The 20,559-nt window shown below is 39.1% G+C and overlaps 1 protein-coding gene across 1 annotated transcript in view; it reads right to left on the bottom strand.

The window, feature by feature from the left end:
• Positions 1-20,559, bottom strand: part of LOC126456935 (60S ribosomal export protein NMD3) — a 99,153-nt gene that overhangs the window by 59,076 nt on the left and 19,518 nt on the right. Inside the window, exons 3-4 of the mRNA XM_050092871.1 lie at positions 9,018-9,168; positions 7,533-7,667 (exon numbers count right to left, since the gene is read on the bottom strand). Of these exons, the coding sequence (XP_049948828.1) occupies positions 7,533-7,667; positions 9,018-9,168 (286 nt within the window). The remainder of the gene's footprint in view (positions 1-7,532; positions 7,668-9,017; positions 9,169-20,559) is intronic.

The raw sequence follows: 20,559 nt of genomic DNA, 5'->3' as shown, positions 1-20,559 counted from the left end.
GTGGGGCCCAACGCTTATCTTGATCGCCTAACTTTAAACCGAAATAGGTGAAATATAGTTTTTCAACAAAATCGGAAATGTTTCTCTGTATTTTTTAACAGCATAGTTACCACAAATGTAACAGAAGCAATCTGGCAAGTTTATACATCCTCTGGTAGCCATTGTTCACAAAACAACTTCACAACACAAGAAAACAGTCACTACTTTAAACACTAGTAACAACAACACGTGACCAGCACAGAGTGAAGGGGTACTGTGAACTGTACGACAACAGCAGCAGCTCACTGCTTGGTGATGGCGGGGGAAGGGGTAGTGCGACAGACAGGCACTGACATGAAAATACTGCTAGTTTCTCCTAATTACTCTTTATTTTACATATATCTAGTATAAAAATGGCTAGATAATAGTTTATGGAGATCCTAAAAACGAAAATTCAAACTCACTGGAGTGCTCAAATAGCGAAAAAAGCTAAAACTAGACAAGCAGTTTGTGAAATAACTGTACATGATGGAATTTTTCCACCATTTTCCCTGAAATCAGCATTTAAAACACTATAAAAATCACTTAATAAATTTGAAACAATTTTTATATCACAGACCTGTGTTGTAGCATCACACTTCATTTGCAAACCACTGAAGTGCATGACTAAGAGAATTTCTCACTCTACTAATTACACTGGACAACAAATTTGAAGTGAAAGTGTGTAAATTGCATGATTTTGAATTAGTTATGTTTATTTCAGTACAAAATGACATAAAATCATCATCTTCGTAACTATTTAGCTATAGTTTTTTTAAAAAGTAATCTACATTTTTACATAAATAACTCACTAAATAAATATGAATATAATAGAGGGAAACATTCCACGTGGGGAAAAATATATCTAAAAACACAGATGATGTGACTTACCGAACGAAAGTGCTGGTAGGTCGATAGACACACAAACAAACACAAACATACACACGAAATTCAAGTTTTCGCAACAAACTGTTGCCTCATCAGGAAAGAGGGAAGGAGAGGGAAAGACGAAAGGATGTGGGTTTTAAGGGAGAGGGTAAGGAGTCATTCCAATCCCGGGAGCGGAAAGACTTACCTTAGGGGGAAAAAAGGACAGGTATACACTCGCACGCACGCACGCACGCACACACACACATATCCACCCGAGCGGATGGATATGTGTGTGTGTGCGCGAGTGTATACCTGTCCTTTTTTCCCCCTAAGGTAAGTCTTTCCGCTCCCGGGATTGGAATGACTCCTTACCCTCTCCCTTAAAACCCACATCCTTTCCTCTTTCCCTCTCCTTCCCTCTTTCCTGATGAGGCAACAGTTTGTTGCGAAAGCTTGAATTTCGTGTGTATGTTTGTGTGTCTATCGACCTGCCAGCACTTTCGTTCAGTAAGTCACATCATCTGTGTTTTTAGATATATCACTAAATAAATATATCTAAAAACAAAGATGATGAGATTTGATCCATTATAAATGTTTTTGAAAGCCTGCGACTGTAGATACAATAGGTTTGTTTATAAATAAATAAATCTTCTGCTACCAGTCACGATTTTCTTTATTTTACTATTCGCATGGCGCGTTTCGAGAAATAATTCCCATTTTCAAGTGCGATTTTTTTTTTTGTGTTAAGCCATTTCTTTTGATGTTGTCAGTGTGTGTGAGTCTGCTTCATTTTGTTGACTTTTACTGTAATAAATAAGAAACGCGATTTTTAGTTGGGTATCAATTCTTTCTGTGAGCTTAGTGGCTAAAGTTTGAGAACAATTTGTACTTACAGTTTTTTAATGGTCCATTTGCGTAGAGAGTCACACACACTTAACATCACACACAACTTGTACATTTTACACATCGAAAATATCTTATATAAACAAAACAGTTACAAAGATCTTCTTATAGGTAGTTCACAGAGATAGGAGAAGATTTATTTATAAACAAACCTAAAGATGATGAGACTTACCAAACAAAAGCGCTGGCAGGTCGATAGACACACAAAATCAAGCTTTCGCAACAATTGATTGCTTCATCAGGAAAGAGGAAAGGAGAGGGAAAGACGAAAGGATGTGGGTTTTAAGGGAGAGGGTAAGGAGTCATTCCAATCCCGGGAGCGGAAAGACTTACCTTAGGGGGATGCGTGTGTGTGCGTGTGCGTGCGTGTGTGTGTGTGTGTGTGTGTGTGTGTGTGTGTGTGTGTGTGTGCGCGAGCGAGCGAGCGTGTATACCTGTCCTTTTTTCCCCCCTAAGGTAAGTCTTTCCGCTCCCGGGATTGGAATGACTCCTTACCCCCTCCCTTAAAACCCACATCCTTTCGTCTTTCCCTCTCCTTCCCTCTTTCCTGATGAAGCAATCGTTTGTTGTGAAAGCTTGAATTTTGTGTGTATGTTTGTGTTTGTTTGTGTGTCCATCGACCTGCCAGCGCTTTTGTTTGGTAAGTCTCATCATCTTTGTTTTTAGATATATTTTTCCCATGTGGAATGTTTCCCTCTATTATATTCACTAAATAAATATGCATTCATGTTCCAAGATTCAGCATAACAAATTTTAAGTTAATAATTACTTGAATTATATTATGTATTACGCATTGATAAATTTCAGTGCCATTATGGAAGCACAGAAGTAAAATATTAAGAAAAAATGAAGATGATATTACATGAATGCAAATACTTTGTAAGTCTACTTTGTACCAGAACTATGTACAGCACAAAAGAAAATATATAAACCAACTGGTAACAAATGTATATAAAGGATTACAAATGTTAAATGTCCATATATACAGTATATACAATTACATATTTTGTTCAGAGATAAAGTCAGAAGATGACCATTTTCTCTTGGCTTGACGTTTAAACACATAATTGGGAACATCCCTTATAACAGTCCAGCAGTAATCTGCTAAAATAGTAGGCTCCACTTTCCGGTATAAGTCTTCTCAAATATGGCAATATCTTAATGAAATCGCTTCCCATGTTCATCACTTACTGCACCACAATCTTTGGGGAAGAAGTCAAGATGATCACGTAAGAAATGCATTTTCAATGACATGTCGCAACCAAGTTTTTCATAAGATGACAACATGTTATCTATAACCTCCTCGTAGTTTGTTGCTCGTTGTTCCCTAAGAACTGTAAACAGGCTGACTTAAAACATTCCCAAGCATGCTTCATCTCACCTTGTACGATTCCAGCAAAAGTACAGTCTCCAAAAAGCTCTCAATTCTGTGGGCCTACAAAAAGGCCCTCCTTTATTTTGGCATCACTTAAATAAGGGAATTTTTGCCTTAAGTACTTAAACGCGTCACCATCTTTGTTCTTTCCTTTAACAAAGTTTTTCATGAGACCCAACTTGATGTGCAAGGGCGGGAGCAGAATCTTTTTGGGGTCTACTAGAGGTTCACTCTTAATGTTCTTTATACCTGGTTGAAGAGATTTTCTGGTGGGCCATTCATGTTTACTGTAATGAGATGCATGAGCTCAGCTATCCCATTCACAGAGAAAGCAGCAATATTTAGTATACATACAAATGTGCAAAAATTATTACATGCATTAATGAAGTCACTGAAGTTGAAGAGCAGGGAGACAAAAAGATCACTAAAATTGGTATCAAAATGTTTACATTCAAAATATTCCACACAAGTAAGACCAGGGGCAATAATATAAACCACTGTTACTAGTTATTATGACTTTGACAAACCATTATAATATTTGATTTTAAACATAACATAAAAATCCATATATAATTGTCTCACCATAATAAAATGGCGTAAAATGAAAACTAGAGCTAATTTTGAACTGTCTTTGTGATATTCGTGATCGGCACATTAGAGCTGATAGGAATTGGCTATTTTCATTCAATTTACATTTTCATTGTTGCACAGTGTTATTACAGGTTCTTCCCATTCCATTCACATATGGAGCGTGGGAAAAATGATTGCTTAAATCCTCTGTGCTAGCTGTATCTAGTCTAATCTTGTATTCGTGATCCTCGCAGAAGCAACATGTAGTGTGTTCTAGTACATTCCTGGATTACTAAAAGTTGATTGTTGAAAGTTTCCAAGTAGGCTTTTATGGAATAGTTTGTGTCTGTCACGGTTTATCACTACAGTTTTTCAACATCTCCAAGTGAGTCAAGCAAACATGTGACCTACAAATTAAAAGTGTGTTGGACATGGACTCGAACCTGGCTTGCTTTTGCCCACGAAAGGCAAAAGTCCAGGATTTGAGTCCCAGTCCGGCACACAGTTTTAATCTGACAGGAAGCTTCATATAAAAACATACTTTGCTGCACAGTGACCATTTGTGCTGGTCTTCTTTGTATACATTCACTATTCATGTTAATCTATTTGGTACAGTTCATACACAGTTTAGTAATATTCTAGAATGTGTTTCCTGACTGTTTTGTAAACAGTACTTTACAAACTGGCTGCATTTCCCTAATATTACAACGATTGAGTCTATGGGATCAATCATATCCTTAGAAATTGTTACTCCCAGTATTTGTATGAGTAGGCCGACTCAAAGTGACTCATTGATACTGCAGTCATAGGCTACAACCTTTTTTAATTTTGTGAAGTGCACAATTCTGTGGAATTTGGGCTATACGAGTGTGTTTTTTTGGCTTAATATCAGTAAGTAAAACAATTCCTGGCCAAATTTTCACCAGCATATTTTGCGTCTAAGAAGAATGCAAATAATTAAACATAAATTTTCAAGACATGCAGTATGAATCAAATGATTAAGCATTGTGGCAAGTCTGATTCTTTGTGAACATGTCAACTGATTTACTAAGCTGTTCAAATGAACCTTCCACTGAAAGACTCAGTATTACCATGAATTCACAATATTGCTGGAGAATATATTTCATTCGTCACTGAAACTTGTGAGAAAATACTATAACTGACAGAAGGGATCTATAATCAGAGTTAAGACACATTACATCGTAAAAACTATAATGATACATATATTTAACATAGAAGAATAAATTCTGACTACTCTATCCTAATAATACAGAGTAAAACTATCATTAATCCGAAGATTGTTTCCATGCTACAGTGCTTTACTAAGCATGTTCCTGTTGGACATGATATGCAGTTTTCTTTCTTAAAACTTTGAACTTATTTACCCAGCTAGTTGAAGGAGGGCCAAGAGTTTTGCGTGGATTCCAAACCATGGTGCTGCTCAGCCTTTTTCACATCAACAGACATTTCCAGAGGGGAAAGAAATGATAAATGACAGATAAAATTCCTTAGATCTTTGTATTTGTAGTCTGACACTTTACAACTGAGCCATCAAGCTACATTACTTAACTGCATTTAGAGTAGCACATATAGCTTATCTGTGTACTGTAATTAAAAAAAAAAAAATGCATGCAATTTTCTTCTTAAGTAATGAAAAGCCAAAAGGACTCATACACAACGCAGCACCATTTGTATCTGTTTTTCAACAGAATTTAATATCATTATTATTGACTTTTTTTTACATTATTTAACAATACTGATCTCCCAGGGATCTATTCAGTGATTGAAAAAGAGTATGTGGGATGTATGTTGGCACACAAGAGGTCTCAAATACAATGCTTATTTTTGTGAACAGATGCTGTGCCAGGAATACGAGTTCTGTCACGGAATAATATACCTTGTGGCTTCTCTATTAAGGCACCAGACATGAAAGGTATGAACCAATTCTTCCTCTTGTAGCTTTTAAGTTCCCAACAGGCAGTATCATACTAGAATTTTTTTAAACTCATTGTATCTCTCAGGTTTTATATGGTGGCTAATTACTGCATACTATTTCCATCATAGGAACCAGTTTTTTTCCAGGTGTGCAGTGATATATTCACTTCTCTTCATCCGTCATCTACTTTCCAAAATTCCTTGTTCTTCTTCAGCATATTGCTTAATGCATTTCAATCTGACACTTCTTTGCATCTCTGACCTCAAGTACACCTTACACAAAATTGCACACTAGTAAAGCTGTCCACAAACTGAAGGCTGGTATGAACACCACACTGTTTTACCATGCAGGGTGCTATTGGAGGTCGTATGCCCTTGCTTTCTTCTGATATTGGAAACGACTCACCAAGCTAATTATAGTAGGGACCTACAGTTTATGGTGGGTTCCAGACCATGGGAAACTTGGCATTTTTCACTTTAAAGATTTATTGCCAGAGGCACACTGATTATCCTGGCTGCAGCCAGGTCACCTCTTGTCAAGATGTCTTCTATATACATTTCTTTATTCTGTGGCCAAGTGCCCTTCCTATTACCATAAACATCAGTTACCACAAGAGAAGAAGACTGGAAGGTCTTTAACCTAGTGTCTGTAATTGATTCTAGTACAGCTTACATCACAGTTTAGCAGTAACATTAAACTATTCAAGTAGTATACAATGAGATATTTTCATAGGTCTCATTACAATACAGCTTGAAAGTCTGCAAATGATTGTATTAACAAGTAGTATCAACAGGGCTAATAATAATTTGACAAATACATATGCTCAAAATCAAGTGTCTGACTAGAATACTTAAGAAAAGTATATCTGCACAAGCAATGAGGTGACCACTCCTAACAGATGAAGCACACAGTGTACCAGGCAACAGGCAGCTGAAGTAGCCAACCCCTTGTCACAAAGGGGTGGACACACCCACAGTTCAGGACGAGGATGTGTTCCTGTGCATGAGCCACTTATCTTGCATGAGCTCCACATGTGAGAACAGCTGATGGTAAGCTACTGATTTGTGTACATTTAACACACCAAGCTGCCTCTTAATCCTCGACTAATCAAAAACATTTAACGTGTTTTGGGAAGAAGGCAACTGCCTTATGATGAAAAGGGGTATGTCAATCGTGAGAGCTATGTACTTTTTTTAAAGTTAAGTACAAACGTTCAATTCAGGAAACTAAAACTGCAAAGAGACAGAATGGGTATCCTGTACTTACCTAAAGAAGGCAAAATTTCAAGTACTGCCATTGTACAGATGTAAAAGTAGAAAGAGTAACCAAGCTCTCTTTGGTTCCCCTTATCCTCCTAGCAGGTGGAAGAGACCCTTTGAATCTGGGATTTGAGGACCTGCCTTCCTTTCTAACCTTCCCAATCCATCCCTTTCAGCTCCCTGGAATAGGAATTATCAGTTCCCAAAGTTGAGATATCTTTTTTTTCTCTATCTAATATTTGTGTCTACTGGCAGTACTTGGACTTTTGCCTCCTAAAGGTAATTACTGGCAAGCCATTCTGTCTCACTGTAATTTCACAATTTTGTAAGACCATCTGCATATCTGTTACAACTCCATACTGACTGGAAGCTGAAGAGTTATTCATTTGAAGAGTTTATTTTTCTTTTCATTTAATTTATCTATTCTGCTGCTTCCTCAAATAAAGCATCTATCATACTTATCGGAACATCTTATATATTTCTCTAATACATATTAGTGAATGCCATGCTAAACGACTCTTAAGATAATGAACTGCATGGGAGCACAATTTATAATGAAACTAATATGAATGATAAATTTAATATGTATTAAAATACTCACAAGTGCGCGCCAATAATCTTGAGCTTCTGATCTATGACAATCATCACACATCTGATTATTTACGATATATTCAACCACAAATACTTGCTGCAGCATTGTCCCACCCAGCACCTCACCATGGACAGTTAATTTGACCTAGGAACAACAGAATCCAAACAATATTGGTCAAAAATACGATACTGTAGGAGAGGGAAATTATGTTGTTCGTACAAGAATAAAAACATAGATTTAGTGGAAAGAGAGCATTTATTTCCTGTAACAAATTAACACTGATGGTATCTCTTATCAATATTTTTGGACTAAAATCGCTACCCCCATCATGTTCTGTTATACATTAGTAAAAAAGATGTGCAATGTGTTCTGTAACCCTTCCTCCACCTGAACAACAACAAAATTCAATTTTCACAATTACTTTGTTATAACTAACCCAAAAAATGGTCATGTAAGAATAATGAGTGTGGATAGTAAAGAAAAATGTGATTACAAAATGACAGACCAATAGTGTGAGCAGGTACCAAGAAAGTATGGAGGAAAGGTGCAGAGTGGGTAATAAAACCAGTTTGCCTTTCTCCTTCACAGTAGTTCTTCTCCATTCACTATTATGTAACAATGATCTCATTCCCATATACTATTCTTCTTTGTTATTTATCCATTCTAAACATTACCTCATACTCTTGGGGCAAACCAAGCATATTATAATATTCCAACAATTTAAAATTCAGGATAGAATAACAGCAATATGGAAAGGCTAAATTGTTACTTACCACATACAGGAGGCACTGAGTTGCAGAGTTGTACACGAAGTCCTTCTTGCATAGAAGACAAATTGACACAAGCACAACTCACACGAACATGGTAACAGTCTCCATGTTTTAGAGCATGACTCAAAGCCATTAGGGCCATAATGCCCAGAGACACGTGTGTGTGTGTGTGTGTGTGTGTGTGTGTGTGTGTGTGTGTGTGTGTGTGTTTGTTGTCTGAAAGCTTAAATATTTCTAGCATTATTTTTCATCGTGCCTGCCCATAACTCAATAGCTCCTCTATGTGGTAAGTAGCAAGCTAACCTGTCCGTATCATCATTCTCCTTCACATGGTCATGGACATTAAGTACACACATTTTTTTAATTTGGAAATGGTGGATGCTTTCCAATCTGAGAGTATGATTCAAGATAAATCACAGTCAAAGGTCATAACAATATTTCTGCTGTGAAAAGCTTAAGAATTTCAAAGAATCGAAATACAACAAACAGTATAACACATAGTGACAGCAGTATTTTATTATTCTAATATAACAGCTGGTAATGTAAATTATGTGGAAAGCAAATGATGAGCCGAAATAAATTATAATCACAATATTCTGCTCATGCAAGTTTGCTTCAAACATTTGATTGATTAGTCAACCACCATCTTAACAAAGGTTTTATTTATGTACGTACAATAAAATTTTCAATCCAATTCAACGAGGGACAATCAATTATTTTTTACCTTTATTCTTTTTGAATGTGGCTCTGTCCATACAAAACCAGCATCTACCAGTTTAACTCTGTTTAGACCTTTCAGTTTTTTTAGGCATAATGAAAGTAGTTCACGTGATTCAAGTGCACAGGTTATCCATTCTCCTGGTGGCTGAAGGTACCTGGAAAAATTTTAAAAGTTTTTCTATCAATTTATGTGGATACACAAATAGGCATGACTAACTTATCTATGCATTAAGGCACTGAAAACTACACAATTTGCTCACTGCCCTTATATAAGTATGCACTACGTCTAGTTGCAGAGGGCATATAGATAAATTATGACTACCACCTCACATATGTATCCTATTAATATTTCAACCTGCCGGTCTTAAAGTGAAGTCTCACTATCTTTTGGACAAAGTCAATATGGAAGTCTACTTCTTCATATGAAATGTGTAGCAGTTGTTCAAATGAATGCAAACAGCAAAATTTAATTGCATCACACTTGAAAGACGCTTTTCCTTTTATTCCAATTGTCTTAAGGTTAGTAGTGTAGCTCAGTGGTAGCCTTTAGATGGCACCATTCTCTTCATTTATGGCAGTTTCAGCATTGTCACATGACTTACGGAGTAAACATGGCTGTACCACTCTCCGTTTGTACTAATGTAGAAAATCATTAGCTACTTCATTTTTTTGTAGCTTGAAGGTGTACCGGGAGCTGAAATCCACAGGAGATATTCAGCACAGAACAAGGGCAATGTTTTACCATGGCAAAATGTTTGCCAGTGGATTGAACAATTCAGAAGTCACCAACCAAACGTAAAGGATTAGGAAACAACAGGACATCCACTACTGATGCCAACAAAGATAACGTCTGTGACCTGATTTTTAATACAGTTAATTTCTGACTTTCGTATGTTGGCTGAAATTAATTTCAATTACAGTTTTTTCTTGGCTTCCCAATCATAAGACTTACTATTCTGTACACAATCCTTACTGTACTAACTCAAAAAATGCATATATCTACAGTTACATTATCATCACAATGTAGTCATCAGCCAGAACAATGTAACCAGAGAGAGAGAGAGAGAGAGAGAGAGAGAGAGAGAGAGAGAGAGAGAGAGAGAGAGAGAGTTATAATGATAGTTTCTTTTCTTATCCTACATACATCAGTAATTATGATAAAAATCAAGAAAATGTTATCTCTGAATTTTTGTGAGTTATTCATCACTTATTTTGATACACACTTTTTTCCTTCTGCTTCAGCTAGCCTACTGTATATCAATGACCTTTCATCAGTAACATTACCAGACGCTGTTCGTTTTGTTTGCCGATGATACAAACATTGCAATAAATAGCAAATCAAGCTTAGTCTTAGAAAGATCAGCTAATAAAATATTTGTGGACATTAATCACTGGTTCCTAGCCAATTCTTTGTCACTAAACTTTGAAAAAACAAACTACATGCAGTTCAGAACTTGTAAGGGGTGTCCCACGAGTATATGTTTAACATACGATGACAAGAAGATAGAAGAAGTGGATAGTGTTAAATTCTTGGGATTACAGCTTGATAAAAAATTCAACTGGAAGGACTGGGAGGAGCACACCACAGAACTGCTGAAGCATCTTAACAAATCTCTGTTTGCATTGCGAATTTTGTCAGACATAGGGGATATAAAAATGAAAAAGGTGGCATACTATGCTTACTTTCATTCCATAATGTCATATGGGATTATTTTTTGGAGTCATTCATCAAGCCAAGCTAAAGTTTTCCGGGCACAAAAAAGTGCAGTAAGAGTTATATGTGGTGTGAACTCAAGAACATCCTGCAGAAGCCTGTTTAGGGAACTAGAGATTCCTTCATCAAAGACACCAACGACTTTCTCGAACGCCTGGAATCCTTACCCAATCTGTTACCCCCGGAAACCATCCTTGTAACCACTGATGCCACTTCCTTATACACAAATATTCCGCACGTCCAGGGCCTCGCCACGATGGAGCGTTTCCTTTCACGCCGATCACCTACCACCCTACCTAAAACCTCTTTCCTCATTACCTTAGCCAGCTTCATCCTGACCCACAACTCCTTCACTTTTGAAGGCCAGACATACCAACAACTAAAGGGAATAGCCATGGGTACCAGGATGGCCCCCTCGTACGCCAACCTATTCATGGGTCGCTTAGAGGAAGCCTTCTTGGTTACCCAGGCCTGCCAACCCAAAGTTTGGTACAGATTTATTGATGACATCTTCATGATCTGGACTCTCAGTGAAGAAGAAATCCAGAATTTCCTCTCCAACCTCAACTCCTTTGGTTCCATCAGATTCACCTGGTCCTACTCCAAATCCCAAGCCACTTCCCTTGACGTTGACCTCCATCTGTCCAATGGCCAGCTTCACACGTCCGTCCACATCAAACCCACCAACAAGCAACAGTACCTCCATTATGACAACTGCCACCCATTCCACATCAAACGGTCCCTTCCCTACAGCCTAGGTCTTTGTGGCAAACCAATCTGCTCCAGTCCGGAATCCCTGAACCATTACACCAACAACCTGACAACAGCTTTCGCATCCCGCAACTACCCTCCCGACCTGGTACAGAAGCAAATAACCAGAGCCACTTCCTCATCCCCTCAAACCCAGAATCCCCCACAGAAGAACCACAAAAGTGCCCCACTTGTGACAGGATACTTTCCGGGACTGGATCAGACTCCGAATGTGGCTCTCCAGCAGGGATACAACTTCCTCAAATCCTGCCCTGAAATGAGATCCATCCTTCATGAAATCCTCCCCACTCCACCAAGAGTGTCTTTCCGCCGTCCACCTAACCTTCGTAACCTGTTAGTTCATCCCTATGAAATCCCCAAACCACCTTCCCTACCCTCTGGCTCCTATCCTTGTAACCGCCCCCGGTGTAAAACCTGTCCCATGCACCCTCCCACCACCACCTACTCCAGTCCTGTAACCCGGAAGGTGTACACGATCAAAGGCAGAGCCACATGTGAAAGCACCCAAGTGATTTACCAACTGACCTGCCTACACTGTGATGCATTCTATGTGGGAATGACCAGCAACAAACTGTCCATTCGCATGAATGGACACAAGCAGACAGTGTTTGTTGGTAATGAGGATCACCCTGTGGCTAAACATGCCTTGGTGGACGGCCAGAACATCTTGGCACAGTGTTACACCGTCCGGGTTATCTGGATACTTCCCACCAACACCAACCTATCCGAACTCCGGAGATGGGAACTTGCTCTTCAATATATCCTCTCTTCCCGTTACCCACCAGGCCTCAATCTCCGCTAATTTCAAGTTGCTGCCACTCATACCTCACCTGTCATTCGACATCATCTTTGCCTCTGCACTTCTGCCTCGACTGACATCTCTGCCCAAACTCTTTGTCATTAAACATGTCTGCTTGTGTCTGTATATGTGTGGATGGATGTGTGTGTGTGTGTGTGTGTGTGTGTGTGTGTGTGTGTGTGTGTGTGTGTGTGTGTGCGTGCGAGTGTACACCCGTCCTTTTTCCACCTAAGGTAAGTCTTTCCGCTCCCGGGATTGGAATGACTCCTTACCCTCTCCCTTAAAACCCACTTCCTTTCGACTTTCCCTCTCCGTCCCTCTTTCCTGATGAGGCAACAGTTTGTTGCGAAAGCTTGAATTTTGTGTGTATGTTTGTGGTTGTTCGTGTGTCTGTCGACCTGCCAGCACTTTCATTTGGTAAGTCAAATCATCTTTGTTTTTAGATATTTATTTCCTACGTGGAATGTTTCCCTCTATTATAACCATATATATATATATATACTCTAACTTCTGCACCATTTCAGTGCAGTAATGTGTTCATTGTAAATAAGTATTATAGTAGTTGTACTACATGTTTATTATCTTATAAATAAATAAAAAACTTTTTTATTTTAAATTCAGTGCATTAGTATTTGTAAAATGACTTTCATACAGTGTTCATAAAAAATTAAGATCATTCCACTTGGGACCTGTGGAGTGGTACATTAGCTTATTTGTTTTAGTTCTAAATATTTGTCATGTATTGTTGTTTTTCTGACATGTTCCACATCCTGGAGGACCTCCTCACTACGGATCAATTGGAATGAAAGTAAATCTAATCTAATATCTACTGCCTAGGCCATTGCTTATGTACCCATTTGTAATTCTTAGTTAATAATAATGGCAGTAATAGGAAGTGGCATGTGTGTGTTTCTTTTGAAATACTCACCATTTTCACAGTTAGCAAACCCTGTGCTGACAAATAATTGTTGTTGTTGATGCAGCTCTCCATGCTACTCTATCCTGTGCATGCCTCTTTAGCTCTGAATAACTACTGCAGCCTATGTCCTCAAACTGCTTACTGTATTCACCTCTGTTTTCCTCTACAATTTTTATACCCCAAGCTTCCCCTCAGTACTAAATTGGTGACCCCCTTGATGTCTCAGAATGTGTTCTATCAACTGATCCCTTCTTTTGGTCAAATCGTGCCAAAAATTTTTTGTGTCCCCAAGGCTATTCAGTTTCTCTCCATTAGTTACGTGATCTACCCATCTAATTTTCATCATTCTTCTGTACAACACATTTCAAAAGCTTCTATTCTCTTTTTGTCTAAACTGTCTATTGTCCATGTTTCACTTCCATACATTGCTACTCTCCAGAAAAATACTTTCAGAAATGACTTCCTAACACTTTCATCTATATTTGATACTAATAAATTTCTCTTCTTCAGAAATGCTATTCTTGACACTGCCAGTAAACATTTTATATCCTCTCTACTTTGGCCATCCTCAGTAATTTTGCTGCCCAAACAGCAACACTGATCTACCACTTTAAGTGCCTCATTTCCTAATCTAATTCCTTCGCATCACCTGATTTGACTACATTCCATTATCTTTGTTTTGCTTTTGTTGACGTTCATCTTATATCCTTTCCAGACACAGTGTACATTCCGTTCAACTGCTCTTCCAAGTCCTTTGCTGTCTCTGACAAAATTACAATGTCATTGGCAAACCTCAAAGTCTTTATTTCTTTTCCCTGAACTACTCTCAATTTTTGTTTGGTTTCCTTTAACGCTTGTTGAATGAACAGATTGAAAAACATTGGGGTTAGGCTGCAACCCTATCTCACTCCCTTCTCAACTACTGCTTCCCTTTAATGTCCCTTGACTATTATTACTACCATCTGGTTTCTGTACAAGTTGTAAATAGCCTTTCGCTCCCAGGGTATTCCAGTCAATATTGCCAAAAGCTTTCTCTATGCCTATAAATGCTATAAATGTAGGTTTGGCTTACTTCTAAGATAAGTCATGGGGGCAGTACTGCCTTGCATTTCTACATTGCTATGTAAATGTAAATGTCGTGTGACTAGGGCCTCCCATAGGGTAGACCATTCTTCGGGTGCAAGTCTTTCGATTGGATGTCACTTCAGCGACTTGTGTGTCGATGGGGATGAAATGAAGATGATTAGGACAACACAACACCCATTCCCTGAGTGGAGAAAATCTCCGACCCATCCGAGAATCGAACCTGGGCCCTTAGGATTGACATTCTGTCACGCTGACCACTCAGCTACCAGGGGCGGATCCTACATTGCTATGAAATCCAAATTGATCTTCTCCAAGGTTGGCTTCTACCAGTTTTTCCATTCTTCTGTAAAGAATTTGTGCTAGCATTTTGCAACCATGACCGCTAGTTCGGTAATTTTCACACCTTTCAGCACCTGCTTTCTTTGGAATACGGATTATTACATTCTTCTAGCACACCAGATGGAAGAGTTTTGTCATGGCTGGTTCTTCTGGATATTGTCTACTGACAGGATATCGTCTACTCCCGGGACATTGTTTCAAATTATGTCTTTCAGTGCTCTGTCAAATTCTTCTCACAGTATCGTATCACCCATCTCATCTTCATCTATGTGCACTTCCCTTTTGCACAATATTGCCTTCAAGTTAATCTCCCTTGCACAAACTGTCTATATACTCTTTCCACTTTTCAGCTTTCCCTTCTTTGCTTAGGATTAGTTTTTCACCTGCGCTCTTTATATTTGTTACAGCAGCTTCTCTTTTCCCCAAAAGTCTCTTTAATTTCCCTGTAAGTGGTATCTATCTTCCCCTAATAAAATTTGCTTTAAAATGTTACATTTGTCCTCTAGCCATTCCTGCTTAGCCGTTTTGCACCTCCTGTCAATCTGATTTCTTAAACATTTGCATCACCTTTCACCTGGTTCATTTGCTGCATTTTTATATTCTCTTTTCGTCAGTTAAATTCAATACCTCCTGTGTTATCTAAGGATTTATAAAAGGCCCTTTTCTTACCTATTTGATCTCTGATGCCTACACTATTACATCTCTTAAGCCTACCCAGTCGTCTTCTGCTGTATTCCTTTTCCCTGTTCTATTGAACTGTTGTCTAAGGCTCCCTCTGAAATTCTCAGCAACCTCTGGTTCTTTCAACTTATCCAGATCCCATCTCCTTAATGTCCAACATTTTCCAATTTCTTCAGTTTTAATCTACGGTTCTTAACCAATAAATTGTGGTCAAAGTCCACATCTGCCCACGGAAATGTTTTACAGCTTAAAACCTGGTTCCTAAGTCCCTGTCTTACCATGATATGACCAATCTGAAACCTCCTGGTACCTCCAGGTCTCTTCCACACAGACAACCTTCTTTTATGACTCTCGAAACCAAGTGTTCGTAATGATTAAATTATGCTCTGTGCAAAAACTACCAGGCAGCTTCCTCTTTCATTCCTTTCCCCCAGTCCATATTCATCAACTAGTTTTCCTTCTCTTCCTTTTCCTACTACTGAATTCCAGTACCCCATCACTATTAAATTTTTGTCTCCCTTAACTATCTAAATAATTTCTCTTATCTCAGCATGTATTTCTTCAATCTCTTCACCTCCTGTGGAATTCGTTGGCTTATGAACTTGTACCGCTGTGGTGGGTGAGAGCTACGTTTCTATCTTGGCTACAGTAATGCGTTCAGTATGCTGTTCACAGTAGCTTACCTGCACTCTTCTCTTATTCATTATTAAAACCACTCCCGCATCACCTCTATTTGACTTTGTATTTATAACTTTGTATTCATCTGACCAGAAGTCCTGTTCCTCCTGCCACAGAACTTCACTAACTCCCTCTACATATAACTTCAACAGACCCACTTCCCTTTTTAAATTTTCTACCCAATCTGTCCAATTAAGTGCTCTAACATTTCATACTACAATCTGTAGAATGCAAGTTTTGTTTCTCTTGATATAACATCCTCCTGAGTAATCCCAACCTGGAGATCTGAATAGGGGACTATTTTACCTCTGGAATATTTTACACAAAAGGACATCATCATTTAACCATACGGTAGAGCTGCATGCCCTTGGAAAAATTACGACCGTGGTTTCCCCTTGCTCTCAGTCGTTCACAGTACCATCACAGCAAGGCCATTTTGGTTGATGGTACAAGACCAAAAAAGTCAATCATCCAGACTGTGGCCGCTGCAGCTACTGAAAAGGTTGTTGCCCTCTTCAGGAATCAATGCACATGTTTGTATAGCCTCTCACATAAACCTCCATTGTGATGCACCTATGATATGGCTATCTGTATTGCTGAGGCATGCAAGCCTCCCCACCAATGGCAAGGTCCATGGTTCATCAGAATAATTATCAATCATTTTCTACTTCTCATGCAGATCACTATTATCAGTAGCAAACTTTTTCGGACCCTGCAGTTGTTAATTCACCTCAAAGTCCGATGCCCAAGCACAAATAACTCGATTGAAAGATAGCAAAGTTATCAGGCTTGTTTAGGTGCCTTGCGACTACTCAGTGTCTCTACAATTTGGTGAGTTATTACATTGAATCCTTACACCTTGCAGTACCGAGGGAGGGGGGGGGGGGGGGCGGCGGGAGTACTTCATGCACTCCTTTAGGAGATATTCAGTAATCTAGTAGTGTACTTTATATTTTAAAATTCTGAAAAAATAACATTTGTTTTTAATGATTTTTTATACCAGATTCCATAATTGTTTTAAGTTTTTCAGTAAACCTTAACCCAATAATTTAAGTCTTAATAATGAATGTGACTCTCACAACTAAAATTACATATTCAGGTTCAAAACCCTTCTTACACATTTATATAATGTTAAAAGCTATTTTGTGAAAAAATGTTAACAACAGTAAACAAAATTTGTATTTTTTAAAAAAAAATTTGGGGTGATCATAAAATACCCTTTAATTAGTGTGCACATTACGCAAAATGCATTGGTATTGCTAAGATTGTGCTAAAAGATATTTTCCAGTTCTGGACCCTGCTTATATGTCAATATCTATTTGAAAAGTATGTTGTTAATAAAAATAATTAACGAATTTTTTGTAGTGGGCATAATATGCCCTTGGTATTATATATCATGGGAAATGCATTGGTATTGCTAGGGTTAATTAATTACACACAATATACAAGGTATACTGTTTGCCTATGATATTACTCTAGCTCATCAGCATTCATTATGAACTACTGTCATAACTTTTTAGTCCCATTTTTGTTGAATGTTTCATGAGACCTGTTTGATAGCTTCAAATGTATGCTGGGATCCTTATACTGAAGCAGGCTGTGAGTTTTATCACAAAACACATTGATTAGCAATCAACGCAATTATGCCACAGCTACTGTTATCATGTTTAGTAGGAACAACAATCAGTTTATTAAGGTCTGACTAAGATATTACACATCTAAAATAATTGACTCACTGCAACTGAGGGTGCTGGCTTGCACCTTAGTGGATAAAGAAGGGTCCAGAAAAATGTAGATACTCTTTGATAGTTAATGTCTTTCGAACAAAATGACATCACTGCAGTTTTGCATGGTAGCATAGTCCATTGTTTTCTCAACAGCTCTTGGTGCGCGTTTTCCAGTAGATGACAGTGCACCAAAGAATGAAGTAAGATTGTTGTTTCGGAACACAAGGCTGTATTGAAGTGGTACTGGACGTACAAAATCACGATGGAGGTACAACAGCAAAGGCGTAATGTGTACAGAACTCAGCCACCAACATGTACAACAATTTACTTTACTCGGGATACATTTGAAGCTGACGGTACTGTTCAGGATATGCACACAGAAAGGTGTGTTGCAACATTTTACTAGGTCACCTCTCAAAAATCTGTGAAGCAGGGTGCTTGTGAAAGCAAGGTAAGCCGGTGAAACATATGATGAATTCAGAAGGCTGCTAAGTGGAAAGTGTACATTCCAAGATTGCTGCATGCTATGAATGGCGGGATGACCTGGATAGAAGGATGAGTACTGCGAGTGGTTTGAAGGCATGCTTTGCAAGGATGAACGTTTTGCAGGGATGGTTATCTAGTCTGACAGGCAATTCAAACTGAATGGTACTGTAAACCACTACAATTGTGTATTCTGGACTCCTAAAAATCCTCACATTCACGCACGAACAAACATTTTCATCTACCAGCTGTTACTGTGTGGTGTGGTCTGCCATCATGTGGTTTGACTGGCCCATTCTTCTTACAAGGGAAACTCCCCATCACACCTCTCTCAGATTTTGTGGTAAGAGGGCCCAGTGGACAGCCCATCAAAACCTGAACACAGATCAAGCAGGCAAACAGGAAGATGATGTACTACACTGTGAAAGAAAAACAAAATAGAAACAATGAACAGTCCAAAGAAAAGAGGTGCAATATAGAGCAACGTGAAAGAGATATTGCAACATGGTCATGTGGCCACAGTGTTGAACTGCCAAGCAGGCGAGCCGTGTTGGAACCTCCCTTCTGCCAATTTTTCTTTTATCTTTTTTTCTTTTTGCTGTATCAAATTTGTAAGTGTGTGTCATAGTGTAATGTCCATTTGCAACAGCAAGGTGTATCAGTTGATTCTGCACAACTACTCTATTAGCTGCCGAAAGGAAGTGGCTTTCGAACGGGAACTCAAACATTTGATAAGTCATCTGAATCCTCGACCGGAAAACACGTTTGATGTGTCATACATGGCATTAGTGACAGTACATGTGTCATATGATAGGAATAGGAATCTCTTACTGACCCACCTAACTTGTATGCCTGGTAAGGGAGTGAGATATGCCTCCCTGCCCAATTCAGGTGTTGATATGAATGTGATCACTCCCAAGGAAATGGTGAAAACATAATAGTTTGTCACAAAAGTTGCAACAAATAGATGCAACAGTTTCACAATCACACAGTTTCTCTATGCTCTGTCAAAACATATGTTTTTAACACTTTTGAAGATGCTTTCCATTCTGGAATCTTTAACTCTTGAATTCCTTTGTTATAACATAGTTCACACCCATTTATTTGTCGTTTCATTTTTGTGACACGTCAATGTGGTGTCTCGCCTGCTCTCACTACGCTCACGTTTACTTGTGATGGTAGCATATACTTTCCACATGACTCATATTCTATAACCAATATAAAGTATGACAACTGCCAAGACTACATAAAGGTTCACTGACCGGACGGGCAGTTCTTCTCCTGGCCCCACCACTGTTGTTTTGAAGTGCAAGGATTACCTGGCGGAAGGACTCTGCCAACTGTCAGATACTTCCACCTACAAACATTGCCACAGTGACCCCATTCCAGTAATCCAGCAGAATCTCCAGTTCCTACTCCAATCCTTAGGCCCATCCTAGAACCTCTCCCCAGAGTCCACCTCTCTACTCAACCCCTACCACTCCCCGCACTCCTACCTTCTAAATGCTTGCTTAAGTCCTTAAAGCTAACCACCCAGGACACCCCATTGTGGCTGATAACTGTGCCCCCACTGAGAGAATCTCTGCTCTTGTAGACCAACACCTTCAACCTATTACCCGGAACCTACCCTTCTATACTAAAGATACCACCCATTTACCCCCACTGACTATCCTCACCTGGTTCAGATTCACTGATGACATCTTTGTGATCTGGATTGAAGGTGAGGACACCCTATCCACATTCCTCCAGAGCCTCAACAACTTCTCCCTCATTTGCTTCACCCGGTCCTACACTACACAAGAAGCCACCTTGCTAGATGTTGACTTCCACCTCAAAAATGGCTACATCAGTACATTCGTCCATATCAAACCTACCAACCACTAGTAATATTTCCACTTTGACAGCTGGCACCTGTTCCATACCAAGAAAGTCCCTTCCATACAGCTTAAACCTGTGGTCATCGCATCTGCAGTGACAAGTGCTCCCTCTCAAAATATAACACAGGTCTCACTGAAGCCTTCGCAGACCGTAATTATCCTCCCAACCTTGTACAAAAACAAATCTTCCGTGCCTTATCTTCCCAGTTTCTCACCACCTCCCAAAGTCCCACCATCTGGCCACAGATGAGCATTCCCCACATAACTCAGTACCACCCAGGACTGGAGCAACTGAATTACATTCTCCGCCAGGGTTTCGACTACCTACTGCTGTGCCCTAAAATGAGAAATGTCCTGCCCACTATCCTTCCCACCCCTCCCACACTGGTATTCTGCTATCCACCGAACCTACACAATATACTTGTCCATCCCTATACAACCCCTGCTCCGAACCCCTTGCCCCATGGCTCAT

This window comes from Schistocerca serialis, chromosome 2 (genome assembly GCF_023864345.2).
Source record: "Schistocerca serialis cubense isolate TAMUIC-IGC-003099 chromosome 2, iqSchSeri2.2, whole genome shotgun sequence".
Lineage (NCBI taxonomy): Eukaryota > Metazoa > Arthropoda > Insecta > Orthoptera > Acrididae > Schistocerca > Schistocerca serialis.
The sequence above is the reverse complement of the archived record's forward strand: the minus strand, read 5'-3'. Positions and strand labels throughout refer to the sequence as shown.